Genomic DNA, 14,640 nt, shown 5'->3' with positions numbered 1-14,640 from the left:
GAGGGTTTGCCCTCCTAAGACAACAATCATATAAATTGAGGACTTTTGCCTCTTTTATATGGCAGTCCTTTGGGGATTTAAAGATCAAGGAGTCTTAACTCAGAAACTATATCTTCCTCTTCTGCCATTCCAGTACCCTTAAGGCAAATAAATGTATGCTATTAGGACCCGACTCTCACGTCATCAGCTGCATTGTCGCGTAATGGATGTGTGATTACCGCTGGGTTTCACTTGCTTGTAGGACAGCTTTAGATTCCAGATATGCTTATACACAAACGCACACTATCTCAAGTTCATTTTTCAGCTTGCTGTTTATTGATTGGCTTGTAAGAAATCGAGAACATTTTTAAATATTGAGATATTTTAGAACAATCATCATATCAATCGCTGACATACAGTACAAATATATATTATTTTGGAATCTGGTTCTCTCCTAAACCACAGCCCCAGTTTTTTGTGTTTTTTTTTTTGGGGGGGGGAGTGGAATTATCCTTCCAGTGTAGCAAACTTCATCACCTCTCCAAAAAGAGCATCCCTTCTTTAAATAAGAAAACCATCCCTGCCGACAATCACTAAATATTGCTATTTTGTTTTAGGTAAAACGGGGCAAGAGACCTCCGGCTTGTGTGTCCCCCACCCTTAGGACTCTTTCTGGGGTCACAGCTTTCTTGTCAGGCCATATCCTTCACCAATCTTCCAGCCCACCTTCCATAAGTGCTTTAGCCTAGATGGAAGTGTGTCTTTGATAATGCCTCCTACTGGCCTGGAAAGAGGACGGAAAGAGGAGTGGTCGGACATAGAAACCTCTGGTTGTCGTTCTGGTGGCGTGTAGCCTATCACACATAGGTAATTAAAATAGGCCCGCCTACTTTTTGCTCCTGGCTCCACCCTCCAACGGTATGTGGCCCTCGGAAGACCCCCCAAGAGGGGGGTCGGCCCCTGACCTGAACGAGATCTCCTAGTCCCTGAGCTAAACAGAACTCTTTTTTTGCAAGCAGATACAATATCTGCTGAGGGATGATAGTCCCGAAAATGCCGAGATTGTTTTGAGATATTTAGTTGAGATTTTGAAAGTCAAATTTAAAACTGCTTAATTTATTTAATGGGGGCTACTGAGTCTTTTTTATGTTTTATGAGTTTAATATTATGAATGTTTTATGGATGGTTTGTAAAAAAACGATTCTACTGTCTAAGGTATGCCAATAAAGGCTGGAAAGCAGAATTCTAAGGGAATCTAAAGTGCAATGCAGTCTGAACTTCCTTCGACGCATCTCTGAACATTTCAGAGAACGTGGGGAGGGGGGGAGAAAGACTTGACACTGATCTGCATCCCAGGCAGAATCCGTCTACAAATAGTTAAATAATCTAGTTACATATATATATATTAAAATTACATTCCAAAGTCCACCGTGCATTAATAAATAAATTGGAACGGAGCTTCCCCACTCAGTTCTGAATCCGGCAGTCTTCAGGGTCGCCGAGGTCAATGTCCAAAATATCTCATAGAGCATGCTCAATAGTCACAGAATCATAGGGCTGGAAGGGACCACGAGGGTCATCTAGCCCAACCCCACGCAATGCAGGAACCATCTCTCTCTCTCTCTCTGGTCCAAGACAAGCTAGCGTTGATTGGTTGTGATTCACTTCTTAATCTAGACGTCTGTTCCAGCTGTGCCAAAACAGTTGTTTGCTGTGGACGGTGGGAGCAGTGTGCGAAAGGAGACCCCCCCCACTCCCACCTCGTGGGGCGCAGAGAGTCAAGGCCGCAAAAGGGTCTGCACATCATCGCGCTTTCCTCATATCCAAGTGCGGGAAGTAGAGACCCAGGATGTCCTGTTGCACCTGATACTTCCCGGCTTTCTTCCGCAGACAGAAAGCAACCTGGTTGGTGCAGAAAGAACAGAGGAGAGAGAGAAAAAGAACACTTGTCATACAAGTCTGTGTGTGGACAATGCTCCCCTTCCTGCATCAGCAGATGGACCACCAGCTGAACATGAGCCAAACGTGTGATGCAGCAGCAAAAGAAGCAAATGCTATTCTAGGCTGAATACGGGACCGCCTCTCCTGGTCTGCCCCACGGAGGACCTTAAGGTGCACAAATGACAACACTCTGGAGGTCCCAAGTCACAAGGTGGTTAGATTGGTCTCAACTAGGGCCAGGGCCTTTTCAGCACTGGCCCCAACTTGGTGGAACGCTCTGTCATAAGAGACCAGGCCCCTGTGGGACTTGACATCTTTCTGCAGGGCCTGCAAGACAGAGCTGTTCCACCTGGCCTTTGGCTTGGACTGAACCTTATGTTTCCCTCCCCTTATGGTCTTGATCTATGGGCTACTTTTACTTCAGCCTCAGAGTCTGAACTGCTCCCTGTCGCAGCCTCTTCCCGCTCACTAAACCCTGTTGCTCCGTCAGCATCCGGCATATCTTCCCAATCCTCTCCCTCTGACCTCTCCTCGGTGTCCCACCACCAACTCCCAGGCTCTGAGCCCTCCTCCTCTGGGGTTTCTCTTGGGGGTTCCCCAATTGGCACCTCCCACCTATTCATCCAGCCAGTCCTTTACAGATGCTCGCTGTGGCTGCATAGTGGCAACTGAGCCCCTGAAGGACCAGGTGCACAGTCTGGGAGTCATTTTGGACTCACAGCTGTCCATGGAGGCCACAGGCCAATTCTGTTTCCAGGGCAGTTGTCTACCAGCTCCACCTGGTACGCAGGATGAGACCCTCTCTGCCCATGGACTGTCTTTCCAGAGTGGTGCATGGTCTGGTTATCTCCCGCTTGGACTACTGCAATGCGCTCTACGTGGGGCTACCTTTGAAGGTGACTTGGGAAACTACAACTAATCCAGAATGCGACAGCCAGACTGGTGACTGGGAGCGGACACTGGGACCATATAACACTGGTCCTAAAAGATCTACACTGGCTCCCAATACGTTTCCGAGCACCATTCAAACCATTCCACCTGGCTACGTCAGACAGAGGTGAGGCAGGAAGGCCCCCTCCGTTGGTCCGGCTGGGACAAACTGTTCCACCTAGCTGTGTCAGAGGGAAGTCCATCAGCCTGGATTGCACGAGCCGTTCAATATGGCTGCATCTGAGGGAAAGGCAAGATAGCGAGGCCCCCTCTGCCAGCCTGGCTGAAATTAAATGCCGTTTGGGTCCTCCCCTCCCAAAACTACCTCCATCAGCACACCAGGGCATTTCCCAGTGATATATATATATATATATATATACACACACACTTGCGCAAGTCCCACAGCATTCTCCAGCCCCCTTCCATGTGAAATGGTTCTGGGGAAATGCGATTTCCCTCACGTTGGGTGCAATTGGTGTCAGAAGTGGGAAACCTCGACCATGCCCCCACCCCAAAAATGCGTAAGCACTGTGTGCATTCTTAAAATAAGGTATAGGGACCCCTGACCATTAGGTCCAGTCATGGCCGACTCTGGGGTTGCCACGCTCATCTCGCTTTACTGGCCGAGGGAGCCGGCGTACAGCTTCCGGGTCATGTGGCCAGCAGGACTAAGCCGCTTCTGGTGAACCAGAGCAGCGCACGGAAACACCGTTTACCTTTCTGCCGGAGCGGTACCTATTTATCTACTTGCACTTGGACGTGCTTTCGAACTGCTAGGTTGGCAGGACATTCTTAAAATAAAGAATGATAAAAAAGAGGAAAGAACTTCCTTTCCACTCTGTCTTGAATGAAGAGGATGAACATACCAGGAAGCAGATGAGGAAGAGGAGGAGGAAGCCCAGGAGAGCAGACAGACATATCAGGATGATGGCCCAGAAAGGTAACCCTGGAAAGACCAAAAAAAAAAAAAAGAGTATTAAATGTTGGCAGGCTTTGACCCATGGCATTGTGGAGAATTAAAATGGGCAGCTTCTAAGCCTGGGGCATTTGAGTAAATCCGATGGCCAGTGGAAGAATTGAAAGAGGAGATCCACCACCCACCAGAAACCGGGACCCCTCCAACCTCAAATCATTGCTGAACCAAAGAAGCATCACTAACCTCCTTGATGGCGCACTGGGGTCACTGTTGAAGGATAACCTGTAAATATAGCATAAACATAACAGTGTGAAATGAACCCAGGAGCTGAATCAAGCCAAAAGGGCCCCATCTAATGTATTGTTTCCGGGGGCGGGCAGGTGTGGGGGACTCCCTGGTCCTGAATGGTGCGCAGCCTGGGGGTCATTTTGGACTCTGGGTGTTGTGTCTGGAGGTCCCCTCTGGGACTCACTGATGGGGTCCAAAGAAGGCAGAGCAAGACGCTTGGCTGCAGGAGTTGCTGGAAGGAGGCTGACAAAGCGCCATCCAACCGTCTTAGGGACTCTGCTCCAGATTTGTGCAGGCTTTCCTCCTTAGCCTTTCCTTCTCCCAAAGATGTCCCTCAAGGTATAGGACCAGAGTTTTCCTTCTCCCAGATAGGAGGTGAGTCCCATCTTCTCCTCACTTCCTTCTACAGTATGTGCAGAGACCAGCTCCTTGACCGTTGGACCCACGCTTGGTCTCGTCCACCCTGTCTGCTGGAGTCTGTTTCCACATGCAGGGAAAGTCCCTAACCCCCCTCGAGGGATTGTGACCCATTGGCTCCCCTCTCCTGGTTTAGCCGGCCAGTTGAAGCCCTTCTTGGGTTGTGGCCGCTGTTGCCTGATGACAGCTTCCAGGAGCCATAGGTGAGAGTTGGGTGCAGGTGGGGACCAAAGGTGGGCAAATGACCGCAAAAGGAGCATGGCATGTCCCCCACCAGAGGTAACACACAAACACCAGTGCCTTTAGCACCCCCTACACCCCAGCCTTGGAGGCAATTTTGCTTCTGGCTTCCAGTCGCTGGAAGCCATGGCAGGGGGAGAGTGACTCTTGAGCCACAGTGAGACGAGGACGCTAGACTAGATGACCCATTGGCTTAATCCTGCAGGCCCCTTCTGACTTTCCCCTGGAAGCTTCTGCCATTGTCCAGGATCTCTGGCACCCACTGCACTCTTACCGCTGACCAGCAGACTTCTGTTGTCCAGTGTGTACGCCCCCAACGCTGTGGCATTGCCCGTCCAGTTCCTAAACGCATCGTACACCAGAGCTCGGTCAAACGTCCTTGTGGACGAATCCATCGCGAATGCGCAGGCGGCGTCGACCCCCGTCTCGGTCTGCTGGCCGGTCGGTCTATACAAAAATGAAATCATAGCCAAAGGTTGGTCAACCGCCATGACTTAAGCAGGGATGTTGGAGACTCCCAATGGCAGCGGAGATTACTGACCCTCACTTAGACTGCCTTTGAACCACACAAACACACACCTGAAGCTCTCGACAGAGCACTGCACAAACTCCCTCTGCAGGCTGCTGCGCTGGTATAACTGGTGGAGCTGTTTGGAGGAGGAAGGGGAGAACAGGATCGATACGATACAATACGATAATCTTTATTGTCATTGTCCCATACAGAACAATGAAATTGAAAAATCTACATTAGACATTCAAAAACCAACAAGCCTGCTATCCCAGCTATCCCATAATTAAATACAATATACTCCCACAGAGACTACCTTACACTGCGTTTAAAATCAAAATCGCATTTGGGTAGAAACTGTTTCTCAGACAGCTAGTCCTAGTCTTTATAACCCTGGACCTTCTTCCAGAAGGCAGAAGCTGAAAGAGATCATTTCCGGGGTGTGCACTGTCCTGCGCTATCTCTGCAGCTTTCTCTGGAAACTTAGGGTGAACGTTGCCAGAGAGAGGTGTAATTCAGGTCCCTCTTTGAGTCATATCACGTTGGCGTGGCCTGTGCCATTGTTACACGGGTTTTAAGGTGCGCGCACACACATAGCAGGTGCCCCTTCACCCTTCAGCAATTAAATAGTTTCTGGAAATAATAGCCACTTTATTTGAATGTATTAAACTTAGTTCACATAGCAAAACAAGAACATTTTTAGTCGGGTGGCATAATATGCATTGCCAATGACTGGGGCAAGGCAAGGATTGTGCCCCCTAACCTCACTGTGGGCATTGTGCAGGAGGCAACGGGTAGACTTTGCTCGCTGTGCCCCTGTGGTAGCCGCTCCTCGTGGAGGCTGGCTGCCCTCTTGGCTCGGGGGGAGACCAGGGTTCGAATGGTTTAGACCACAGCGCCACCCGCATCCCGATTAAGGTATGGTTAACTGCAATAACAATTTCCTCTTTTTTGTAATATGCACAATATATTTTTTTCTGTTTCATTTCCCACATAGGTGTTACTTCTTGTGTCTTATAATTACCCTGTGCAGTTTTAATTTTGTACTCTGCATTTTCCAATAAAGAGTATAAAACGAAACATGATTTGAGATGATTTTAATTCTAACTCTTTTAAAATATTTGGATCGGCTCTTAGAATGCTTTCCCTTTGTTTTTTAAACTTCGCACTTGGGAACTTCGGGGAGGAAAGGCAGGATACAGAAGTTCGAGAAATAACAGTACATATACATATTTCCAGCCAGACCAAAACATTTGAGGAGGGAGCGAAAGAAGGCTGTTAGGGCCAAGCCTGAAGGGAGTCCCGGGGGCCTGGCAGAGTGCTCTGGAGGGCCGCAGCCAAAGTCAGGAGTGAGGCCTGGCCTCTGCTTAGCGTCTCTCCCGAGCCGTTTACCTCGCTCTCAAGACTCATTTTGGTCTTCCAGTAGACATCCGAGTCGGGATCTGCCATTTCCCCTGCGTACGGCAAGTTGGTGATGGTGAAATTGACCGCAAAGTTCTTCATCTGGAGTTGGGGTGGCAGAGCGGCAGTGGCAGACTCAATGGCCGATTCGGGAGCTGGGGAGGAAGGAAGGATCCTAAAAATTCAAAAAAATACCCCTTCGGCCACCGTCCCCTTGGTTCCCAGTGCTCCCAGCTGATATAATTTAAAAGAGTGGTTTGCATGACCTAAAGGTAAAGGTAAAGGGACCCCTGACCATTAGGTCCAGTCGTGACCGACTCTGGGGTTGTGGCGCTCATCTCACTTTATTGGCAGAGGGAGCCGGCGTACAGCTTCCAGGTCACGTGGCCAGCAGGACTAAGCCGCTTCTGGCGAACCAGAGCAGCGCACGGAAACGCCGTTTACCTTCCCGCCGGAGTTGTACCTATTTATCTGCTTGCATTTTGGCATGCCATTGTCCAGGAAGGGTGCAAGGTGTGCGGTTTCTTTGCCACTCAAGGTGCAAAGCCCTTCTTTTGCACCCTGTGGAACATAAATGCGCAGAATTTTTAAAAGACTGGGCAACAGCCAGCCGGCAGCGACTCCCAAGCCCCACCGATCAGTCAAAACAAAGGAGGAAGGGGGCAGGAGATCGGGGGAGGCTCGGGAGTCACAGGCGTGTGGCGCACCGTTCCCCAGTTTTTTAAAAACTCTGCACATTTATGTTTCACAGGGTGCAAAAGAAGGGCTTTGCACCTTTATGTAATATGCATGTGAGCTTGGGCCCAGGGTCTTTTGCCTCACCATCCCCACTATTGACTCCCTGTTGCTACTCAGCTTCAAAATAATAACAATTTAAAAAATGTCCCCGGATTCATTGAAAAAAAATCTGGCAACCATAGTTTAGGGTTAGTTCCTAAACTGGGAGATTTTAGCAGATGCTAGCTCGAGGGCTCTGCGCATGCTCTAGAGCCTCATTAATATTAAAAAACACACCCCTTGTCCTTAAACTGCTAATTTACATGAACATGGGTTGTATGTAAAGGAAGGAGGCACATATCAGGAAGTAGATATGAAATGGGCGGTTAGGGAAGTCTGTTAGCTGCAAGTTTTCAACCAATAGGAATTGTAAGGAGGAAAGGAGGGGGAGAGCGGGGATGGAGAAGCTTTAAAACATGGCAAACTAAGGCCCAGGGGCTGGATCCGGCCCAATCGCCTTCTAAATCCAGCCCATGGACAGTCCGGGAATCAGTGTATTTTTACATGAGTAGAATGTGTGCTTTTATTTAAAATGCATCTCTGGGTTATTTGTGGGGCATAGGAATTTATTCATTCCCCCCCAAAAATATAGTCCGCCCCCCCCACAAGGTCTGAGGGACAGTGGACTGGCCCCCTGCTGAAAATGTTTGCTGACCCCTGCTTTAAAGAGCAAGGGGAAAGTTTTTTCCCTTGCAGCAGTTTCTTTCTCTGTATTGAAAGTGTTGGCCTCTGTTTTACTCAGCTGATTAAAAAGAGTATTTTTCCTGGATCTCCTGAGTCTGTTGGCTTTCATTGATCAACTGAGCCTAAGGCTGCCCTGGTCCAAATAGTGGACCCAACAGAACCACGCTTGTCCGGTGACCTTTCCTGATCTATGCTGAAGGGTGTTTATGTACCTCGCACCGTCACGCCCTTGAGCTGGAACTGCTTTCCCAGCCACAGAGACGTGGCGTTCCTCGTCTCCTGCTGAAAGGTCTCTCGGACGAGCTCTTGGCTGGTGTTCGTCGCCGGGTCAAAGTAGCACTTGCAGTCAACCACGATGGAGCCGTGCCTGAGAATTGCAATGTGCAGAGGAAGAGTCAGGGGCAAGAGGACATCCCAGACAAAAACAAACCCAACCCCAAGAGGCAGGCAATCCCTCTGAACAACATGGTTAATTCAAAAAACCAGCCTGACCCCACAAGGTTCTCTTCATGTTCTTATCTGCGACTCCCATCTCCCATTAGGCCAACATGCAAAGGATGATGGGGGCTGGAGTCCCTCAACATGCAAGGGATGATGGGAGTTGGAGTCCCTCAACAGGCAAGGGATGATGGAAGTTGGAGCACCTCAACAGGCAAGGGATGATGGGAGTTGGAGCCCCTCAACAGGCAAGGGATGATGGGAGTTGGAGCCCCTCAGCAGGCAAGGGATGATGGGAGTTGGAGCCCCTCAACAGGCAAGGGATGATGGGAGTTGGAGCACCTCAACATGCAAAGGATGATGGGGGCTGGAGCCCCTCAACATGCAAAGGATGATGGGGGCTGGAGCCCCTCAACATGCAAAGGATGATGGGGGCTGGAGCCCCTCAACATGCAAAGGATGATGGGGGCTGGAGCCCCTCAACATGCAAGGGATGATGGGGGCTGGAGCCCCTCAACATGCAAAGGATGATGGGGGCTGGAGCACCTCAGCATGCAAGGGATGATGGGAGTTGGAGCACCTCAACAGGCAAGGGATGATGGGAGTTGGAGCACCTCAACAGGCAAGGGATGATGGGAGTTGGAGCCCCTCAACATGCAAAGGATGATGGGGGCTGGAGCCCCTCAACATGCAAAGGATGATGGGGGTTGGAGCCCCTCAACATGCAAAGGATGATGGGGGCTGGAGCCCCTCAACATGCAAAGGATGATGGGGGCTGGAGCCCCTCAACAGGCAAGGGATGATGGGAGTTGGAGCCCCTCAGCATGCAAGGGATGATGGGAGTTGGAGCACCTCAGCATGCAAGGGATGATGGGAGTTGGAGCACCTCAACAGGCAAGGGATGATGGGAGTTGGAGCACCTCAACATGCAAAGGATGATGGGGGCTGGAGCCCCTCAACAGGCAAGGGATGATGGGAGTTGGAGCACCTCAACAGGCAAGGGATGATGGGAGTTGGAGCACCTCAGCATGCAAGGGATGATGGGAGTTGGAGCACCTCAACAGGCAAGGGATGATGGGAGTTGGAGCACCTCAACATGCAAAGGATGATGGGGGCTGGAGCCCCTCAACAGGCAAGGGATGATGGGAGTTGGAGCACCTCAACAGGCAAGGGATGATGGGAGTTGGAGCACCTCAGCATGCAAGGGATGATGGGAGTTGGAGCACCTCAACAGGCAAGGGATGATGGGAGTTGGAGCACCTCAACATGCAAAGGATGATGGGGGCTGGAGCCCCTCAACATGCAAGGGATGATGGGGGCTGGAGCCCCTCAACATGCAAAGGATGATGGGAGCTGGAGCCCCTCAACATGCAAGGGATGATGGGGGCTGGAGCCCCTCAACATGCAAAGGATGATGGGGGCTGGAGCACCTCAGCATGCAAGGGATGATGGGAGCTGGAGCCCCTCAACATGCAAGGGATGATGGGGGCTGGAGCCCCTCAACATGCAAAGGATGATGGGGGCTGGAGCCCCTCAACAGGCAAAGGATGATGGGGGCTGGAGCCCCTCAACATGCAAAGGATGATGGGGGCTGGAGCCCCTCAACATGCAAAGGATGATGGGGGCTGGAGCCCCCTCAACATGCAAAGGATGATGGGAGCTGGAGCCCCTCAACATGCAAGGGATGATGGGAGTTTGAGCCCCTCAGCATAAAGAAGTCGAAAGATTCCTTATCTCTGATTCAGGTACCGTATTTTTCGCACCATAGGACGCACCGGACGATAGGACGCACTTTGTTTTAGAGGGGGGAGAACAAGGGAAAAAAAATCTCCCCCTCTCTGCCCAACGCCCCTTCAGTGAAGCGGCAGGAGGCGCTGCACAGAGAGGGGGAGAACTTTCCCCCTCTTGTTTTCCCGCTCTAAAACAAGGTGCCGTTTAAGGTGCGTTCAGGCGGCTACCTTGGAAGCCTGTCGGTGTGCACTGACCCCTCTCGCTCTCCAGGCATCAGGTTCCTTTCGACCTGCTCTTTGGGGCTGGCGGGGGGAAGCCCACCACCAGCCCCAAAGAGCAGGTCAGGGAGCAGCGGAAAGGCGCAGCGGAGAGGCTCCTGCCATAGCCACGCATCACCTCCCCAGCCGGGAGAGGGTCGCGGGGTGCTTCTTTAGCCCCGTGCGCGCTCTCCCGGCTGGAGAGGTGACATGGGGCTGTAGAGGCTCCTGCCATAGCTGCGCTTCACCACTCCAGCCGGGAGAGCGCGCGCGGGGCTACGGCGTCTTCGCTCCATAGGACGCACACACATTTCCCCTTCATTTTTGAAGGGGAAAAAGTGCGTCCTATAGAGCGAAAAATACGGTAGTTGTCTCAGAGCCTGGACAACTGCTTACACTTTCCTTCCTATCAGTACTGACCTCAGTCCAGTTACTTTGCAAATGTTGAATCCGTTTCGGATGGCACTCCGGAGGAAGAGTTGATTTAACTGGAGTGGGTGGAACAAACTAAAATTAGGAACTGCTGGGATTATTATTATTATTATTATTATTATTATTATTATTGCATTTGCATCCTTCGAGGAGGTGGCTAATACGGTTTCCCTCCGCCTCGCTTAACCCTCACAACAACCCTACCAGGTAGGTTGGGCTGAGAGCGAGCGACTAGCCCACAAGGACACCCAGTGAGCACCATGGATTGGTGTGAATTCGAACCCTGGGCCCTGAGGTCCTAACCCGACACTCTAACCACTGCACCACGCTGCCTCTGTGCATTGCAAAGCGTGAGAAAAACCACGCAGCCTCACTGTTTAACATAGAGGGTCTTTCCCAGCCCTACCTAGAGATGCTGTGGGGTGGAATCTGGGACGTTCCCCATACAAAGCAGACGCCCTACAATTGAGCTATGGGCCTCCTCTACAAATAATGGAAGGCGCTTGTATAGGGCTGCCATATTTCAAAAAGTGAAAATCCAGGCACAAAAGTTGGTCTTTTTTTGGCAAAGCTGTTGAGTTTGTTGTTGTTGTTGTTGAGCCATTTTTAAGGAAATTTGACATGGGTTGCCATACATATTGTCAGGGAACTGACATCGGAGGAAAGGGAAGTGGTAAGGCTCCCAGAGACTGGGAGAGAGTCAACAGCCAAAGCAGGGACCAGCAGGGGGAGCGCGGGGTCTCTGGAGGAGGATCTCAGTAATGCTGAGAGAGACGCAGCAGCCCAGGCAGGAAGCAGCAGGGGAGAGAAAGGGGTGAGAGACACTTCGAGCGAAAATAGCGGGGAGGTGTCAGAAGCAACTGCAGGGAGACCCATGCTGCGCCGGAAGCTGCCACGTCGTGAGTCCAGGAGACGCGTTTCCGTTAAGGAACTTCTTTGCTGGAAGCGCTTCCGCAGACAGCCACTGTCAGACTCTACTAGTGACTAGAGCAGACATGTCTGAGGAGCTCTGTCACACACAGAGGTTTGTGGGGTCGCACAAACTCTGAAGGGGCACAATTTTAAGCACAAGCAGCTAACCATCCCCTGACAGCAGTCTGACAGTCTCTGTACGCTGCCTGTGCAGGAGAAAGCATCATGAGCAACCCAGTCGGAACCGGAGACGCAGGGGTTGGAGCTGGTCCAAGCTTGGAAGAAAGGTATCAAGCTCTGGAGGTCCAACTTGCACTGCAGACGGCGAGGCTCGAGGAGAGAAGGGCTCAGGATGCTGACAAAAAGGGGAGAACCACTCAGTTCCCCAGAAAGGTACCAGGATTGGTGCAGAAGTTTGGGGGGGACCCCAAGGATTACCATGCCTTTAGGACTGAGATGCAATATGCTCTGAATGTGCAGTTTGATGAGTTCCCTGATGAGGAATCGCGAGTTGCGTTCGTAATTGGGCATCTTGAGAAGGGGGCGCGGGACTGGGTTCGACCCCTGATGGCAACGCACAACGATATCCTAAAGGACACTATGAAATTCTTTCGTGCAATGGATATCATGTTTTCCAGCGATATTGAGGAAGGGTTGGTACGCAGACAGCTAATGGCTTGCAAGCAGGGAAGCAGATCTGTCCGTGAGTACTGGACTGAATTTACCATGCTGATTCACAGATTGGGGTGGGATTTATCGGCGGCACCCATTCAGATGCTATTTGAAGAAGGTCTTTCTTCAGCTGTGAAAGACGAGCTGGCCAGGAGCCCCAGGGCGGGGTCTATGGATCAGCTGACCAAATCTGCGCTGACCATTGGAGCGCGCCAGGAGGCAAGAGCCTTGGAGAGGCGGGAAGGGAGAGGGGAACGTTGGAAGGAGTTACGCATTCCAGACATTCCTGAGCCAGCTTTCCCGCCGGCAGAGCCGATGGAAATCGGAACAGCCCGCGCGCGCGCAGTTTCAAAGCCCAGTGAGGGGGCGAAGAAGGAGGGAAAGGGAGCCCGGAAATGCTATCTCTGCCAACAGCCAGGCCACTTTGCCAGAGTCTGCCCCCAGAGGAAGGAATGGCAAGGGATGGTGGGAGCTGTTGAGGGGGAAGAGCAGGGAGAAACGGAGCAGGTAAAAGCCAACGCCTGGTTGCCAGCAGGGCACTGCAGCCAGGCCAAAGAGCAGTGAAAGTGCCCCTTCCCCAAGTGCCAGTGCCAGAAGCTCCTCGACCTGCTCTAGTGATTGAAGTGTCGCTAGAGCTGCAAAATGGACACCCCCTAAAAATAAAGGCGCTGTTGGACTCAGGCAGCTCCTGCAATTTCATGAGCAAGGAGTTTGCTGCTGAACACCAGATACAGACTATCCCTTTAAGCAACCCCCTGCAGGTGACCACGATTGATGGCAGGGAACTGTTGGGAGGAGGTGTCAGCTTGCAGACCGTCCCAATGATAATGAGGGTGGCAAGGCACACAGAACTGATAGCGTTTAATGTGGCCACCTTGGGAGGCGCTCCCATTATTTTGGGAATGAGCTGGCTAGCCCTACATGATCCGCTGGTGGGCTGGCATCAAAGAGTGGTTTCCTTCGGTTCCGCACACTGCTTAGAACACTGCAGGGCGGAAAAGGGGTCAGCAGGGGCCCAAGCCACCCTAGCAGGGACGGAAGTGATGGAGAAGGGGAAGGTGCCATCACAGTATGCTGATCTCAGCGACGTGTTCAGCGAGAAGGAAGCGGACCAACTACCCCCGCATAGGCCCTTTGATTGCCAGATCAATTTACTCCCTGGAGCACAGCTTCCTGTAGGCAAGTTGTATGCCATGTCAGACAGGGAGATGCAGGAGTTGCGAGCGTTCATTGACAAGAACCTGAAGAGAGGCTTCATCAGAGAGTCCAAGGCAGCGGGGGGTAGCCCAGTGTTTTTTGTGGATAAAAAAAACACGGACAAGCCGAGGCTGGTATGTGACTTTCGGGCCCTAAATGCAGTGACAGAGCCGGCGGCTTTTCCTATGCCCAGGATTGATGATATTTTGACCAGGGTGCGAAAAGGAAAGATTTTTACAAAGCTGGACCTAAGGGGGGCGTACAACCTGATACGTATAAGGAAAGGGGATGAATGGAAGACCACCATGTTCACCCCTTTGGGGGCATTTGAATACCTCGTTATGCCTTTTGGATTACAAACAGGCTCCGCGTGTTTTCAAGCCTTTATGAACCATGTACTGGGGCCTTGCTCTACAAGAATTGCGTGGCCTTCTTAGATGACGTGTTGGTGTATTCGGAGAATGAGGAGCAACATGTGAGAGACGTCAGAGAAGTGTTGAGCAGGCTGCAAGCCAACAGACTGTGGGTGAAACTGGAAAAGTGTCAGTTTCATACCAAGGAGGTGGAATTCCTGGGGTACCGCTTGTCAGACAAGGGGTTGGCCATGGACCCCGGCAAGGTTCAAGCGGTGCTGGAATGGAAAACACCCAAGACCAAGAAGGATGTGCAGAGGTTCCTAGGGTTTGGAAACTTTTATCGTAAGTTCATCCGAAACTTCGCCCACCTGACGGCGCCCATCACGGACTGTCTCAGCAGCAAAAAGAAGTTTGTTTGGACGGGGGAGGCGGAGCGAGCGTTTGAGGAACTGAAAAGGGCCTTCGCCTCTGACGAACAACTTCTACATGTGGATTTACAAAAAAAGCTGAGGGTCGAAACAGACGCTTCGGACAGAGCCATAGGGGCGGTGCTTCTTCTGCAGC

General features: G+C 51.4%; 1 protein-coding gene across 5 annotated transcripts in view; it reads right to left on the bottom strand.

Annotated features, from left to right (window-relative positions):
• Nucleotides 1-292: 292 nt before the first annotated feature.
• Nucleotides 293-14,640, bottom strand: part of LOC309522726 (mucin-16-like) — a 66,531-nt gene continuing 52,183 nt past the window's right edge. For all 5 annotated transcript variants that reach the window (XM_082206198.1, XM_082206200.1, XM_082206199.1 and 2 more), the window contains 8 exons: nt 10,928-10,995; nt 8,294-8,448; nt 6,612-6,775; nt 5,291-5,358; nt 4,986-5,158; nt 4,010-4,048; nt 3,717-3,796; nt 293-1,881 (listed from right to left, as the gene is read on the bottom strand). In XM_082206198.1, coding sequence (XP_082062324.1) covers nt 1,783-1,881; nt 3,717-3,796; nt 4,010-4,048; nt 4,986-5,158; nt 5,291-5,358; nt 6,612-6,775; nt 8,294-8,448; nt 10,928-10,995 — 846 coding nt within the window. In that variant the 3' untranslated portion in view covers nt 293-1,782. The remainder of the gene's footprint in view (nt 1,882-3,716; nt 3,797-4,009; nt 4,049-4,985; nt 5,159-5,290; nt 5,359-6,611; nt 6,776-8,293; nt 8,449-10,927; nt 10,996-14,640) is intronic.

Source organism: Podarcis vaucheri (genome assembly GCF_965113315.1).
Source record: "Podarcis vaucheri genome assembly, chromosome: 18".
NCBI lineage: Eukaryota > Metazoa > Chordata > Lepidosauria > Squamata > Lacertidae > Podarcis > Podarcis vaucheri.
The sequence above is the reverse complement of the archived record's forward strand: the minus strand, read 5'-3'. Positions and strand labels throughout refer to the sequence as shown.